The following is a 17,010-nucleotide window of genomic DNA, read 5'->3' on the forward strand; positions in this document are numbered from 1 at the left end:
GGCTCCACAGCTGCCATCTCCAGCCGAGTCCCCAGAAGTTTTTGGAACACAGGCAACTCTCAATTTGTGCGTGTTTGATGCAAGTGCAACTGTGCATGCTGTGTTTGGCACCGGAAGAGGGTGGAATGAGCTTACGCGCATGATGACCTGGAACATAACCCCTGTGTAAATGGGGGCGGGGGTGCCTATACAGCGGCCACCATCCCTGGCCACTGGCCGTGCTGCTTGGGGATGATGGGAATTGTAGTCCAACAGCAACTGGAAACCCAAAGTTGGGGAAAGTCTGCTCCAGAGCCATGTTTAAGGTGACTTTCTATTGAACGCCCAATCAAAATCTGTTTAGCAGATTCTGATGAGGACGGAGGCCATAGTAAAAAGGGCACAGGGCGTGTGCTTTGTATGCAGGGATTCAATCCTTAGCATTTCCAGCTAAAGGGATCTCAGGAAGCAGCGCTGAAGAAGGCCTCTTCCGAGGAGCCACTGAGCACCTGAGTCAACAGTACTTAGTTAGGAGGACTGGTGGTATGACTAACACTAGAATCGGCTTCAGATATCATCTCCCACAAGAGCATGGCATCTGTTAACGAGAGATGTGGCACCAATTCGTATTTTGAATTCAACTTTACTTCAATCCCCTTTCCCCTAGAAAGCAAGACCAAGCTGAAGACCTTACCTCCTTATCTTTTCTGGCACGCATTCAACCAGGAAAAGGATTTGGAGATTATTATTATTTTTTAATGAAAACACAGCATTGTTGGGCTTTGAAAGGGGCCAAAAGAAAAAGAAGAAAAAAGTTGCAATCTGTCCTCTAGCCAGCAAGCTCCTTTCCTGTTCTATTATCCTTAGAGGATCCTGGCTACTGCACCTGCTGTGTCTTGTTATCGGAGCTGTCACTAAGGAAACAGATACCCTGTTGGGACAAGTTATATTCAAAGTACTTGCCTCTGTGCATGTTCAACATATCAAATAAGGGGGAAGGCGGGGGGTGGGGTGGGGGGTGGAGGATGGAGGAGAGAAGACAAGTGACCGGATGTCTGAAATGCTTGCTAAAAGGAAGTCTGCAAACATTTAGAGTAAGTTTCTTGCTGATTTTAAACAAAGGGGGAAGGAAAAGGAACCCAAGAGGAGAAAGGAAAAATAAAAGGTCACGCAGTAATAGAAGAGAACCGAGATCATGCTAAGGCAAGGAAATGGGGCAAAAAGCAATGACGCCGAGGCCCTGAGAAGCTAGAAAGACAAGGGAGATCACCTACGGTGGAAAATCTGCACATCTCCCGCCCTGTGCACATTGCGCAATTGATATCGAGATTCTTGAATAGGAAAATTTGCCAAAACTGGAGTTTTAAAAAAGTCATTAATGGTGAACCTTACGCGGTTTGGCAGCATGGTATACAAAGCCCATTAAAAAGAACAGAATGCTTTCAAATGAGTTTTTTTTTTAAAGCATATTTAAGGAAGATGAAATGAAGGAAATGTTGGCATTGATGGGCTTCTGTTCTAACAGCTGCAGCGTAATCGTCACAGGCTTGCCTCCCACTTGCTAGGGATGCAGGCTAGATATCTACAGCTATCCAGTTAGCAGAAGCTCAAGGCCAACTTGAGGAAGAGACACACGCAACACACACAAATGCGCTTTGGCAACAAGCAGAGGCAACAGGAAGAAAACAACTCCCAAGTGCCCTTTTATAAGGCCAAGATTTTTAGTTTCCCGTAATATACCCTTGTGACACAAGAGCTCTAGAAGTCCTGCATTTGAAAGGGGGGGGGGGGTTGGGAGAAAGCGCAGTGGGTGCATCATTACTCAAGGCAGGGGCAACATCCAGAAGAGAAAAGAAAAGAATCCTCCTCCCAGCCTTTTGCCCTTGGAAGAGACATTCCCATGATTTAAGGCCACAGTCTTAGCAAGTTCACAGGGTTAAATGCAACAGGCGATCCTTTGAAATGTGCAGGGGTTAAAGGGGTTTTGAAATCTTTCAAATGTGTGACCTATGGAGAGGCTTCCCGCCTCTCCTTCAAAAGCAGGGCAACTCTGACATCAGCTCAGCTCAGCTTTGCACAAGCCATCCACTAGGCAGCAGGTGCCTAGTCAAGGTCGACAAACTTAAGGCAACCCCACCAGGGTGCATACTCTGCACACATACAGATCCTAATTGTTTTGATTTTATTCAGATTCTGCTAGATGCAGGAAGAGGCGAGGGGGGTGCACAGAGTGTCAGAGCTCTGCCTTCTGCCCACTGGAAGCACTGCTTATTCTTCCCAGCAACAGGAACACCAAGTACTTCCCATCGTACTTTTGGCGGCTACCTCCACAGCCAAACCGGGCTAGGAACTGCGCCGGACGAAAAGGTGACCGATTAATGCACTCCTCCCTGATCAGATGCAGAGCTAGAGACTTTGCAGTCGTGAGATTCGTGCGACAGGTTTTCCATTTCCGCCGCGGCAACTACCAACAGCCCTCAACCGCAGCAGCTACGAGTGAGGTTGCTTGCTTGCTTGCTTGCTTCACAAAACAGTTGGGAATGGGGGAAATCAAACCTACAAGGTTATGGAGCTTACCACCTTCAGAGCCTTGAGCTGCAGTCCTGGTGAGAAAGTGCAGAATTGAAAGCCAGCTACAGCGGTGGTGATGGGTACACTGGAAATGTCTGAAAGCAGCGGGGGGTGCTATTTTTTTTCATAAAATCGGGCAGCACCAGCAAAATGCCACAGCCTCTCCTAAGAGCTGCTTCCCTTTGCTAAAAAGCGGCCAGCTTGAGAAAAGCACCATAAGTAACCAAGCTAAAGGAGGCTTAGTGTTAGTGGAACTTATACCTGAACATTAACCATTTAAGACCACACTGAGCAAGGCTAAGTGTACTGTTGACTCCATACGACGGCCGATCGTCCCTAAGGGGTGGCGAAGCTGCTCATTTTGAAACCATCCTTTAGAAACAGGATGGTCATCGTACTACTTTGGGCCAGGATGTGAATGGGGATATACTTAGTTAGAAGCTCCGTAGCTGCCCTTAACTCACTTTAAGAAAAAACGAAAAAACAAAAATGTATCCACCCCATATTGATCGAGGGGCTTAGTTATGATCAGTCTCTCCAGCTGCAAGTTCTTATTGGTTAGTTCTATGTCACACATTTTGCGACATCATCTGCCAGCAGACTGGGAGTGGGGAGCCATAATGACGTGTGACTGTATGGGCACGTTCAGTTCTGTCCTTTGGCTTGCCATCTGAGTGAGGACTGATGTGGCGACAGCTTCGGCTGCAGAGCGGACAGCCAGTCCGTTGGGAGAGGCCGTCACAGAACTGTGCTGGATGACAGGAGCCGGCGAACCTGTGGGCTCAGAACTCTCCTTGGGGCTTTCTGTTGTTGTTGTTTTTTCAAAAAGAGAAAAAGAGAGAGAGAGAAGAGTTATGAAAAAGGTTGTCTCTTATCATGTGCTAAGTGTTTAAAGCAGCCCATAGGTCTGTAGATTACAACAGGGCAGCCATTTTGTCCCTTCCCACCATATGCATTTCATCATGTTGTTTTAGGTAGCTTTCTTTTTCTCAAATATACCCTGTGGGTAGAAAGCAGTAAGACCAGCTACTGACTCAGCAAACGCCGCCACCACATTTTAGTGTAGCTTAAGTAATTCATCCAGGTTTCCAGAGAATCTTCTAGCAAATTCAGGTGAGGAGACAGCACAATCCACACCATGTGTCCATCTTCTGCAGATTTTTCCAGAGGAAAGCTGACATGGTTTGCCTCCTTCAGGACATACAAGGTAGAGATGGAGGAGGAATCTGCCCTACTAGGATTCCAAAACAGATCATCAAGGCAGATCATGACCCAGATTGGACTGGTGGCCCCCTTCATAATCCACAATTGAGTGTATTCTGATACGAGGCAGCCTGGGAGTTATGCACTGTCTCTGCTCCACACCCAATTTGCTTTTAAAACATTTATAAAATAGGATATCCATTCACCCACAGCCTGAACAGGCTTCTTGTGATGGAACATGGTGATATTCTGTCACTCCCAGGGGGAACTATATAAAAAACCCCATGGCTGCCCCCATATAAACAGGACTGAATACTTTATAAGCTTAAAAGGTGGCAGGGAGAATGGAGGTGGCATGCCAACTTTGGGCCATCTTGGAAGTGTTTGTTTGTTTGGGTGATTTTTGAAACAGAACGGGCTATGTCCCCTATGAGAACCTGGATGGACCAGACTTTAATCAGTCATTCAATCACTAGTATAAGGTATGATGGATTTCCAGCACCGTGCCTTCTTAACGTTGCCTGGCACCTTCTTTCAGCAGCAGCTAAACATGGCCACTTCACAGTTCTGGAAACTATTTCTCAATATCCGCCACAAGACTCTCTCCCAGTTTTTCAAGAAATAGAAACAAAATTATCGGGGCATATATATGCGGCTAGAGGTTCAGCAGCATGATTTCAGCATTCATTATGAGAAGAAGAAGAAGAAGAAGAGGAGGAGGAGGAGGAGGAGGAGGAGGAGGAAGAGGAAGAGAAACAACCACCAAGCCTACGGCTGAGAAGCTCCAGCTTTCTCAAAACAGAGCTCACCCTGCCAGGGCAAGACCCCCTGTTTCAAGCAGCAGACACCCCAGTAGCTTTGAGCAGAGCTCTTCTCCGTTGACAGCAGCACACCTGCCAACTCAAGAGGGCTCTGTTTCAAGTGGGATGCGGGAACCCTTCCAGCTCAAAGATCCAATATTCTATGTGAAGTCTTAGAACATGATGTGGAACATCATGGGGATTCAAGCTTGTTCCTTCTTTAGAGAGAAACTTTTCCTGGAACAAAACCTGAAAATGGAGCCGTGATCAGTGCCTTCCCTCGGAATCCACTGTGAATAGCACCATCTGTTCTTGGTATACATCCCAGAAAACAAGCTAGTACAAACACACTTATTGACTTGTGGTCAAGCTCAAAAGCAGGGGAAAACTGCCACGAGCTGCTACTTTTGTCCCCAGAGTGCACCTGTGTACCCAGAAACAGAGGAGGAAAATCCAGCCTTACAATAGGTACATGACAGTGATGTTTCAAACCAATATTCACAAGCCATTCAGTATTATTTACTCAAATTTTAAATGAAGTATCCGGCTTTGACTTTCATGTCCTATTGAACAACAACAACAAACCTTTAGCATCGTGTGCTGAAAATCCTGTGTTGTTTTGCTTTGTTGTCTCCTTGCAGTTTATGGTATTTTGGCATTCCCGCCCTAACATGAAAATTACTTGCAAGGTATCACAAATAAAATAACTCAACTGTGCATGAGGAAGCTGTAATTCCATCCATGCTCTCTGGCATTCTTGTTTAAGGAACTGCTTAGTCACAAATCTCAATAATAATAAAAATATTGTGTGTCTGTGTGCATATGCGAGAGAGAGAGAGAGAGAGAGAATTTCAATTTTTTATATGCAGATGCAAAGTGAATTTCTATTCCTGCAGCAAGCAGATAACAAAGACTAATAATACAAATGATAAATTCTAAACGATAACAGGCATGGTGGTGGAAGAATCATACTGCCTCCTTGCATTGTACACAAAGGAACAGGCTTGGGAGGCAGAAGAGGGAGTCAGTTTGGTTTCACTGCTACATTTCTCAAACGGTGAGTCATTGCAGTGAATCAAAATAAACAGCATATGCCAAGAGCTCTGCAAGGCGCGAATGTGTGTTCACTGCAGGCAAGTGGCATTTCTCAATACTCACAACAGCGATGCCTTCTGCAGTGCAAACAGTCTCTTGCCTCGTGTATTATTGTTCCCTCCCTCCTACCCTCTTCTTTAATCCCCCCTAGCCAAGCTAAGCTGTTTTGCCAAAACGGCACTGCAAATATTAGGCAAGGAAGGATCCAGCCCAAAGTCTCTCCCGTCTCAAGCATCAAAGGGCCACGCGGATCCCAGATTTTACTAACTGATTTGATGCAGGAGACTTCAAGAACCCAGGGCTGTGGAAATGGGGTGGTCAAGTCGGGGGGGGGGGTAGATAAATAGGTCAGGGGTAAAGAAGCAGTTTAAATGAAAGGAATGGACAGTGGACAGTAGAAGGAGGAGGAACACCTCCCCTGTACTTTCCTTTAGCCCACAGATAGATAACCTGCAGCCTGGGTTTTGCACCCCCCCTGACATCTCCAGCAGCTGCCCTATTCTTCTATCCCATCAGAGTTCTTTCCTTCCTGATAGTTTCCTCTTTATTTTTTCCTGGTTCTTTAAAGTAATCTGTTGTGCTTTTTTTTAGTCTCAGAACAATTAAGGGGCCATTTTAAAAAAATAATAACAATTTATTGATTTTTTTTTAAAAAAGCATCTTCTTCCTGTTGTGTCATGGGAAAAGAAGCCCCCCCCTCCCCAAGCTTTCTTCTCTGTGTACGAGCGCACACACATACTATGCTCACAAAGGAATTGCCTTCACTTTCTTTCCAGAATAGCAGCTGTAATTGTCTGTTGCTCTAAATAAATTAAAATAGATAAATATCTGTATTATGTATCCTCATCAAACCCAGTGGGGTTTACTTCCGAGTACACCTGCACTCAGGATTGGGAATCTGAGATAGCCCTGTGAAAACTGGAGCAAGGAAGTCTTCATTCCAGTTTAGCTAATCCAGGACACCTTTGTCTCTGTCACCATCTGTTGTTGCCTCTGACTCCACCTCCAGCATACAGATACCCAATGAAATAGGGCCCTCAACTAAGAAAAAGGTTCCCTGTCCCTGGTATAGTCCCTGCTATTACAGCCCAGCCAAATTCTGAGATTCAGCCAGAGATTTGGGGAGCATATGTTTCAGCAGCTAATCCACCTCGAGATCCCTTTTCTAACCCTATGGCTCTTATCTTCCTGCCTGGCGGATTGATCTAGTTAGTTCTTATGAAATAGACCTTTAATCTACTCTGGCTTTCTAGTGATGAACCTTTACAGTCGTACCTTGGTTCTGGAACACCTTGCAACTTGATTTGTTTTGGCTCCCGAACACTGCTAACCCGGAAGTGAGTGTTCTGGTTTGCGAACGTTTTTGGAACCCAAACGTCTGATGTGGCTTCTGCGGCTTCCGATTGAGTGCAGGAAGCTCCTGCAGCCAATCAGAAGCTGCACATTGGTTTTCAAATGTTTTCGGAAGTCAAACGGACTTCCAGAACAGATTCCGTTCGAGAACCAAGGTATGACTGTTTTGATCTTTGCCCTGAGATTTGCCTTGGCTGCTGCTACCTCCTTGGACATTTCTACAAGCAGGTGTAAATAATTTGCACATGTGGCTCCTCCTGACATCACCTGGAACCCGAACGTCCGACGCAAGTTCCGCGGCTTCCGATTGGCTGCGGGAGCTTATTGCAGCCAATCTGAAGTCGCGCTTTGGTTTCTAAATGTTTTGGAAGTTGAACGGACTTCTGGAACGGATTCCGTTCGACTTCCAAGGTACGACTGTACTGAGATTGAAACATCTACACAGCCTACCCTCTTTGGCCCTGCAGGCATGTTCAGAGGCTCCCCACTTACCGAGATAACCTTGTGTTTTCTTCTGTAATGCAGTGACAGGGCAGTCTTTGTGAGCCAACAGAAGCTGTTTGAGTTGAGCAACTTCATTCCGTAATAATGTAACTTCATTCTGCAGGAAAGGAAACAATTGTCTTCATTGCATGTGCTCTCATGTCCAGCTTTTCAAACTTTTGCCCTTAATTGTTCGGGAATAGGTATTGTATAAAATGGGGGGTGTTGTGAGTCATCATGAATGAGTCTCTTGCTGGTTACCGGAGGCAGGAAATGCTCCATTTTTGGCATTTAAATAACTGATCTGATCTTAGGGTTTTTAACTCTGTGCTTAAGCAGTGCTTTTTGCCTCTGAATCTGGGAGCGACAATCAATGGGGGAGGGGAGGGGGGATCCCCCAAACAATTGTGCATTTTTAATCATAGTAAAATTGCAATATAAAATGCTGTAATTATTAAAGAAATAGTTATGCACTTCAAGTCCATGGGATAGGGTGGGATAAAATCCACACACGTGCAGCTTGCTAGAATGCTTAAAGGCACACATTTCCATCATTGAAAAACAATGAAAGCCAAGCCTCCACACAAGGAACTCGGCCAAAACTCTGTTCGGTCAAGAGGGCAGATTGCAGCTACAGAAGAGCCACAGCACCAACTGGAGAGACACCCAAGGGATCCTTCCCCATGCACAATACTTCCAACCTTTATTAATACAGTTGCATGGAATGCGGCAGCTATTCTTAGGTTCTAGTATGCACGAGTGGCCTCTGCAGGGGTTACAGGTCATAGCTTGCATTTAAAACATCTGAGCAGAAGCTGCTTGCATTTGTTACCCTGCCACGGCAGTCTGTTTGCGGCACTCCAAAGATAACATTGAAGGCACTTATGAAAGGGTGGGGAGATTAATTCAATGAACACAGAGAGAACTCAGAGGAGTCCTTTTGGGTGAAAAGGAAGTCCTTGCTTCCGTTCCTTCTTTCCCAGGGAGACAGGATGTCCACCGCTGGATTAGGTCCCCTTCCCAGGGACCAGCCTGGCAAGGCTAAAATCTTCTTCCTGGAAGTTGGGAACTTTCCAAAACAGCCAAGCAATATATGTAGTGGGAAGAAAATCCCACAGCGGCCCCTAACTACCTCTAGCAGCAAATCAAATTAGGTCAAAATTCCATAAAAGATGGGATAAAACATGAGAAACTGGACTTCCAAGGTTCAGTGTGGTGGGAAAAGTGAAAGCAAAAGCACCCTGCATGCACTTAGGCAAGGATTTGAGTCACTGCAGGGTGGGCAGAATGTGCTACCTGCTTACAAGAACACAAGTCCACCAGGTAGGAGCACATTCGGTGATAAGATATTAAAAAGGAGAGCATCCCAGGGAGGGAACAAAACTCTCACACCTTTGCTGTAATTGAGTCCTAAGGCTTAAGGACCCTTTGAAGAACTCTGCACCCAAAGGCTGCCTCTGCTGATGTGCAAATGTCACAGAAAGCTATCCTTTTGCGTGGGCTCTCTCCCAGAAGGCTGAAAAGGGAGCCATTCCTCAGCCAAGAGAGCTAGAATTAGAGGTAGCATATTCAAAGATAATGCAAAGACAGAGTAGCTATAGGAACCCCTCTGCTGGTAAATAAAGTCTAGAGGAGAACAAGAACGCTCCTACTGGTTGCATAAGACAAATGTAAAGAATACTAAGGAGAAGGTCTTGCATGTCAGAACTCAGGACCTTCAAAGATGCTGCAGCTAAGAGCTCAGACTAACTATGGGGAAGTGCACTAACACCACATTCAGGCTCATGGCATGACCAACGAGAGATGAAATCCATTAACAGCAGTAAATAACTTCTTGATCTGGGGTAAGAGGCAACCATCTGTCCCCCTAGGCTTCCAATGATATTGAAAATTGCTAAAACTTTCCTTGCCTATGTATTTGGTCACATACAAGAATCCAAACCGTCTTGAAGGAAAAATAAAATGTCATTTCCTAAAAGTGTTGCACCACGCATTACTGTAGGTGCATATAGTGGAAGAGTTACAGGACAGCAGACGAGTTGAGATGATCCTGCGTTGCCATCTTTCAACTTTCAAGCAGTCAGGTTGAAAAGCTGTGGTTGAGGATAAAGAAGGGCTGATATTACCAGTAGCGGCCATGGATCAATACTGGAGAGGACAACTGGATCAGAAATCCCGTGCCTGCTTAAAGGTGGTGATGATGCCTGCCTTGTATTCTGTGAGCCTCCCAACTGTTTCAGAGATCAAGAGAAGGCCAAGTAGTTTGCAAACTTGCAGCTGTCAGCCCAGATTCTCTCCTTCCCTACCAAGTCTGCTTCTGAAGCAAGCCACCTGACGGTTTCTGTTAGTGGTGGTATGAAGTTCAGTTTTGGGAACTATCAATCTGGGTGCTATCTGCTGAAACACCCTCCAGTATATGTATCCGGACTGATCTACAAATCTTCAATTTACCCAGTCTGTATGAGCATTCAAATCCCCCCAAGACCATTATGGGGGGAAAGCTGCTTCTGCCCCCAATGAAGGCTGACTGCTTCCTTGAGATGCTACAAGGAATGGGCACTGCCCTGTCTGTTCAGATACGCTTTTGCACTGGTGCTGTTGATATGGAAAAGTACATTTCACCTACACAATCTGGAGATGAAAGCTAAGCAGATTGTAATTTTTGTGTGTGATTGAAATGTGGATACTGTATGTGTAATACTGAAAGAAAAGTATTTAGAATGTTCTAAGCACTTACACTTAGTTGGATGTTCTGCGTTGTGAGCTCCTCCGCCTTCTTCTCCAAGGATGACACCCAGAGCTTGCGCTTCTGGCGGCAGCGGGAGGCGGCAGCCCGGTTCCGTTCCAGGAAACGCTGCCTGCGTTCGTCTGGATCTTCGTCCATTGTGCGTCTCCGTCTGCCTCCTGTGCTAGGCGTGGGCTGAGCTGGGGAAACCTGGGGTTGAAGAATGAAAGAATTGCCGAAATTAACGAACAAGATTAATTGGGCAGTTCGTGCACTCTCAGGGCAGCCCATTAAACACTCAGCGGCCAATTAGTAACAATGCAGAACAATTTCCCCGATTCCTGATCTCATATCCTCACTAATTCTCACCAGGACATTTAGGCAAAATAGCAATGTAAGATTTGTGCAAGTGACTCAAATATTGATTGTGTTCGTGCTTTCTTTCTTTTAACCCAGTAGGGACTGTGCCATGTGGAGTAATAATCCTGTAACTCTTTAACCTATTTGCTTTGCAATTCCTGTTCTGTGGGACCAACAGGGACACTGAAAACCTTTTCCATTATTTCAAGAGAACAAAGAAAACTAGCTGCCAAGAGCAAAACAGATCTGCAGGTTCCCACCTTAGCTCAGCCCCACCAAATGGGCTTTATAATTATGCAGACCAGTTTACACTTTGCTACTACTCACTGTCAGTCAGGCAGCATATGGATAGTAAACTTCTGAAAGCCTGTCTAGCTGACAGAGCAGGTGGTGGTTTTGATGGAAGGCTGACATTTGGTGAGCTGGCAGGAACAAATGGGGTGCATTTAAACCCAAGTCATTAAAACAGGAAGAGAGAGAGAAGATCTGAAAACATTGCTTCGATATTCCAGACTGTGTCCCAATTGCCTGCGATACCTAACTGGTAACTGTCTGGCAGCAGTGGTGACAGAAGCAACGGGGTGAAAGGCGCAGCTTCTCTGAAGGGCAACAGCCTTCCTATACCCGTTCAGGGGATCTGGAACTCAGTGCCAAAACATCTCAGATTCTATAGCTAGAAAAGCCAAATCTGGCAACTGGGGGAAAGAAACCCCATCCAAATGGATTATATGCATATAACATTTCTATGCTTATTTTTACTTGCAGAATCGACAACCTTGGTTGAGTATATTTGGGAAATGGAAAAAAGGAGGGTTGGGTCTCACTGGTGGTGGTGGTGGGGTGGCAAAATACAGAAATACAAGGCATCTACAGCGACATGGGATATAAACTGGGAGCTGTGTGTATCATCACTTTCTGGCTACTAAAAGACTGACAATTTTTTTTTTTAAAGAACTGATGGTAGAATGCAAGAATAGGCAACATTGCCTATAGTTACATACACATCACACTACTGTCTGTAGCAGACAGACCAGTCTGGTTTTTACAGTCTTTCAAAAGCCTGCAAAGCATACCTGACTGTGTATGACAATGGGAACCAAAGGTGAGAGGGTAATTGTGCTTTTGTCTTATCAATTTTCAACTCCTTTAAGTTCTCATGTTTCATTCCCAGCATCTATCTAGAAGCCACCCAAACAATTTCCCCTCATTCCTCCACAGTAATGAATACTCAAAACTTCTTTTTACACAAAGCCTCTGAATTTGATAGCCGCCACTGGATTTCCCATCAGATGTCATACCACAAGCCGGGAGTGTGGCTGCAGCCAAATCAAATTCAAATGCCCATGGCATAGCCCCCCTTCCTAGAATATTACAGCTTCCCCCCCCCCTCCCAAGTCCTGCTTTGATGTGTTCCAGCTTCAAGCAGACCTGTGGTTGGGCTGGAGAAGGTGCATCAGGATGCTGGATGAGTATCTGACCCTGTTCAGGATGAGACGTCACCATTGTGCTTGCTGAACCCACCACCATGCCACTGCCATTTAGTGAGGAAGTAACTCCTTGCGTCAGGCTGGCTTTTAGCCTCTGTAAGGGGACAAAAACAATACAAAATCAGGAGAGGCCCAACCATTTATTTCTCTTTTACTGTTACACACACACAATTTATCTTTACCTTTGCTGGTCTATGACCGTAATAAAGTTTATTATTTATATTTATTTATATTTATATTTATATCTTTACTACAAAGATGGAGGCTGTTGAGAATGAAGCCTGGCCAGACTCTTTAGGACATGCTGCTGATAGCCAGGTTTCTATTTCTAGGTAAGACAGGGAAATGCACATCATGATGATGTCAGGACACAAGCTAGATGCAAGGCAGAGGGAGGGACTATACACATAGCTACCATTTTCAATGAAGATCACAGGCAACTTGCAACATCATTCTAGTCCCAGCTGAAACTGACAGCTGAGCTAATGAAGCCTAAATGGAGCATTTGCTCATGTTCATTCTCTGACTCTCCAAAACGCTCCTATGTTTTTGTGCGCTACCCACACACCTCTCTTCACCCCTCTCCCCACCCGTCTGTTGTCTCCTGCTCAGTTTCTAAATTTAGAGTGCAAAGCTACTTGGAGAAGGGATGTGTCTTTTTTTCTTTACGATGACAGCATCACCTGAACCTTATAGATCAGTTGGCTCCCTTACTAAAGTACAAAGAGGCCCCTGAGGTTAGAATTCTATTTACTTATAGCAGCTTTTTGTTTTATATTGAAAACGAAGGGCAGGGATTCATTCATTTTCATGTTTGTTCCCTCTTTTCCTACTCTCCTCCCCAAGGACTGCAGCACAGGGACACCGGCAGCAGCGGTGAAGAGCAGACTGAAAGACTACTCCGTGGATCTGGAAATCTTAAGAAACTGCAGTTTATTTCTGTGGACAAGCATTCACATCGCCAATATTCACAGCTACGTTCTTCCATAGTTTTCATAATATATTTTGGGCACTGAACCTTCCTGACAGTGTCTAATATCCACTGGGGGGGGGGAATGAGGGGGCTTCATAAATGTACCTAGACGTCACAAGAAGGTTCCCTCCATCTGAATGTTGCTCTCTGTTCCGCCCTTTCTTTATCCTCCCCTTTTCTACCCCACTCTCCTTTCCCTACAAGAATAAACGCTATCCATCCAGTTACAGACTATGCAACTTTCACTGACAGACTACAAATTGCTGTCTTTTAGGGGGAAAGGTAAAGTATACGACACTCTCTTTCAACTGCTAGTGGTTTCAGTATTTGCTTTAGAACTTAATAAAAGTGTTAACAGAAAAACAACAACACAACCTGAATGTGACCACATGCATCAAGTGACCACATGCTTTGAGGTTATCGCCCATGAGATAACTGCGTTAGGGGGCAATGTCGGGGGGGGGGGCAACCACGGCTGCATCTCATTTCCTAAAACCGTACTATAGGCAAGCTTGCCGGTTCTGTTGTTATCTAATGCAACTCACCATTTTAGCTTCTGAGTGCAATGGAAGGCCTGATGGTGAAATGGAGCCGCTGCTGATAATTGGAGGGCCGGGAATACCAGGAATGTTTGGCACCACAGATATAGGCCTTGCCAGCTATAAGTTGGAAGGGGAATGGAAAACACCTTGTATAAGTTACGCAGTTTTGTTGATTAACTCCTACAGTGAAGGAGAAGGGGTGGGCGAGAAAGCTTGCTTGATAAGCTGTACATTGTTAGAAATTTAATCACCAGTGTTTGAGCGATAAAAAGAAACAAACATTGGAGCAGCTTAATAGAGCAGAGGAGTACGAACGGCACTTTCAGAAAAGTTAGACATTGCAGGAAAGAGAAAACACTAATGCCTTCTTTCGTTTCCTCTGAACCATTTCACGCATTATGCTGCAGCAAATCTCAGCATGGAGTTACGGCCGATCCTAGATCTAATATTCCCATTTATGCTTGAGATTTTTAGGTGTACAATATCTTAAACGTGCACTGCAAAACGGTAAGCCGCCAGAAAGCTTTTACCATGAAATTAGGTACTTCTAGCAACAAAAGAGTAGAGTTCTGGATCCAGGCCAGCTTGACTACTAACCCCACCATATCAATTCAGTAGTATTGTGCTTGGAGAGCAAATATGGATTATAATGGCTTTAGTGGGATTTTGGACTGAAGATGCCCAGGTTTAAATCCTCATTCAGCAACAAAACTCGCTGGATGATGTTGGGCTCATAATCCTCTCTCAGTCTAATCTATTTAACAGGGTTGCTATTATGGAAATACATAACAACAATATATAAACCTGACTGAACTCCTCGTACTAAGGGCAAGATAAAAGCTGCTACTAATCATTACAATGCGGAGAAAAGCTTCTGAGGACACCCTTGGGATTTATTTTCCTTTCTGCAATTCTTTGTGGGGTGCACCAATCTTTTTGCATTTTTACAATGGGCACACTTAACTTCCATAGGAGTTGAAGAGAGAAAATGACAGGCGGCCAGCTAGAATTCATGCAGTATTTCTGAGATAACCTGGAGAAAAGGCAGTAAATGCCCAAACTACAAAATCAGGAACTCTTAACATACTAGATTTTCAGATTTATAGAGCTTCCCCTCGGACAATTCTAATTTCCAACACGTGGCAGAAACTTTCTGAACGCTTAAATAGATGAATAGTACACCCACAAAGAAACAGAAAAGTGGATTTGCATAGCACAGTCAGCAGCAGAACCAATGCAAACTGCACCAGAAGGTACTTGCATTTGTCAATCACATACCCCAAGAAAATTCATTTGCAGAAATAAAAGCTAAATAACCATTTCATGCCCCGAAGAGGCCAGAGAGGGAGTTTTTCTGGCTTGGAAAGGCCAACATGTTCTCTGTAAGCTTGAATGATTTCAGCATAGAGCTAGCTAATCAGAGAGCCTGCAGTTCCCAGCCTTGGAACCAACAGTGTCTGCCATCTGCTCAGATGAAGATTCAGTTTTGAGCCTTCCCCCCCCCCAGCAATGTGATTGGCAGGTGCTGCTAACTTGCAGGCTGGTGGCTCCCTCAACCCCCACATCCTCCCCGCTAGCCCAGGCTTATCTCACATGGAGGGGCAGAGAGAGATGTCAATTTTGCAAATTAAAGTGCTCGCATATGCTCTACAAAGGGGAAAAACTGTCCCTTCCTCTATCAAAAGCAGCCAGGCTGGAAGCTTCTATTACCGATATGACAGAAGGCATCTGAACGGGAGGGCCAGGAAGGACGGGCATGGTCTGTCCATTCACAAGGTGCATGACAAGTGGTACAGAGCTGGTGGGAGATCTGGGAGAAAACAAAAGACAAACAAAAAACATATTGGCAGTCCAGTTTGTGTGCACTATCAGAAATCCCCTGCCCAACACATCTGAGACACAGGTGATTCCATGTGACACACACAGCCCCCTTCCGCTTCCTAAATTCTCCACTGAAAAGCTGGGCATCTCTGCGCTGGCAACAGCAGTGTTAGCAAACTTAATATTTTTCAAACTTTTTTAAAATTGCTAAATAATTGGCTTCCATGCCAGATAATGTTGTTGTTGTTTAGTCGTTTAGTCGTGTCCGACTCTTCGTGACCCCATGGACCAGAGCACGCCAGGCACTCCTGTCTTCCACTGCTTCCCGCAATTTGGTCAAAGTCATGTTGGTAGCTTCGAGAACACTGTCCAACCATCTTGTCCTCTGCCGTCCCCTTCTCCTTGTGCCCTCCATCTTTCCCAACATCAGGGTCTTTTCCAGGGAGTCTTCTCTTCTCATGAGGTGGCCAAAGTACTGGAGCCTCAGCTTCAGGATCTGTCCTTCCAGTGAGCACTCAGGGCCGATTTCCTTGAGAATGGATAGGTTTGATCTTCTTGCAGTCCATGGGACTCTCAAGAGTCTCCTCCAGTACCATAATTCAAAAGCATCAATTCTTTGGCGATGAGCCTTCTTTATGGTCCAGCTCTCACTTCCATACATCACTACTTGGAAAACCATAGCTTTTACCATACGGACCTTTGTCGGCAAGGAATATACACGGGCTACAAAACCACAGGTGCTCCCAGCTTACATGGATCTGCTCAGGTTTAGACAGAATGTGCAAAGATATCCAAGTCTCCTGATATCTGGCTTGATAATGACAACTTTCGAACTAGCATCCATCACCTGAGCCTATTATGGATTAGAGAGATGTGCAACAGAGAGAGAGAGAGAGAGAGAGACGCTTTCCAGCAGAGTGCCATCTAGTCAGGTATGAAGTTCACTGGCATTTCAACCCCAGGTGCATGTGCAATTACAGTTGTACCTTGTTTTGTGACTGGGATCCTTTCCGGAGTCCTGGACGCCAGACGAAAAGGATGCACGACAAAACGCCGCTCTGCGCACGCACATGGAGCGGTTTGCGCATCTGCGCATGCAGCAAACCCAGAAGTAACCAATTCCGGTACTTCCGGGTTTGCCGCGGATGTTCGACGAAATGGACGGTCGACGAGGCAGACTCAAAACGAGGTACCACTGTACAAGAATAGATGGTCCAAGGGCCATGTAGGGTTGGCAACAGCATTTTAAATAGGAGCCACACTTACTGAGGTCTCAAGTTGCAGAGAGAGAGAGAGCTCTCCAGAAGTACCTGAACTGCTAGCTGAAGGAGGCATTTTGAGATTGTAAAATTGGGCCTACTGTGAAGGTCCATTTCCTGCAGGGAATGGAGGGGGGGGTCCTTGGAGGGCCCAACCCATCCAAAGATCCCCTCCTCCATGCAGGAAAAGAAGTCATTTCCCAGAGAGAAGATCCATCTCAGGGCCAAACTAGTCTTCATATGGCAGAGACGTGAAACAACCTCCTAACGGATCTCATATATGGAAGAACAGCCATGGGAGGTCACACAGCAGAGTTGTGGAATAGCCAGGAGGGGCCTGCTTCATGCTTCACCTTCTC

General features: G+C 45.4%; 1 protein-coding gene across 3 annotated transcripts in view; it reads right to left on the reverse strand.

Moving 5' to 3' along the window:
* Positions 1–2,706: 2,706 nt before the first annotated feature.
* ATF7 (activating transcription factor 7) overlaps positions 2,707–17,010 on the reverse strand; it is an 80,350-nt gene continuing 66,046 nt past the window's right edge. For all 3 annotated transcript variants that reach the window (XM_033138520.1, XM_033138521.1, XM_033138522.1), the window contains 6 exons: positions 15,282–15,381; positions 13,575–13,688; positions 11,998–12,150; positions 10,222–10,419; positions 7,494–7,602; positions 2,707–3,354 (listed from right to left, as the gene is read on the reverse strand). In XM_033138520.1, the coding sequence (XP_032994411.1) occupies positions 3,137–3,354; positions 7,494–7,602; positions 10,222–10,419; positions 11,998–12,150; positions 13,575–13,688; positions 15,282–15,381 (892 nt within the window). In that variant the 3' untranslated portion in view covers positions 2,707–3,136. The remainder of the gene's footprint in view (positions 3,355–7,493; positions 7,603–10,221; positions 10,420–11,997; positions 12,151–13,574; positions 13,689–15,281; positions 15,382–17,010) is intronic.

Source organism: Lacerta agilis, chromosome 2 (genome assembly GCF_009819535.1).
Source record: "Lacerta agilis isolate rLacAgi1 chromosome 2, rLacAgi1.pri, whole genome shotgun sequence".
Lineage (NCBI taxonomy): Eukaryota > Metazoa > Chordata > Lepidosauria > Squamata > Lacertidae > Lacerta > Lacerta agilis.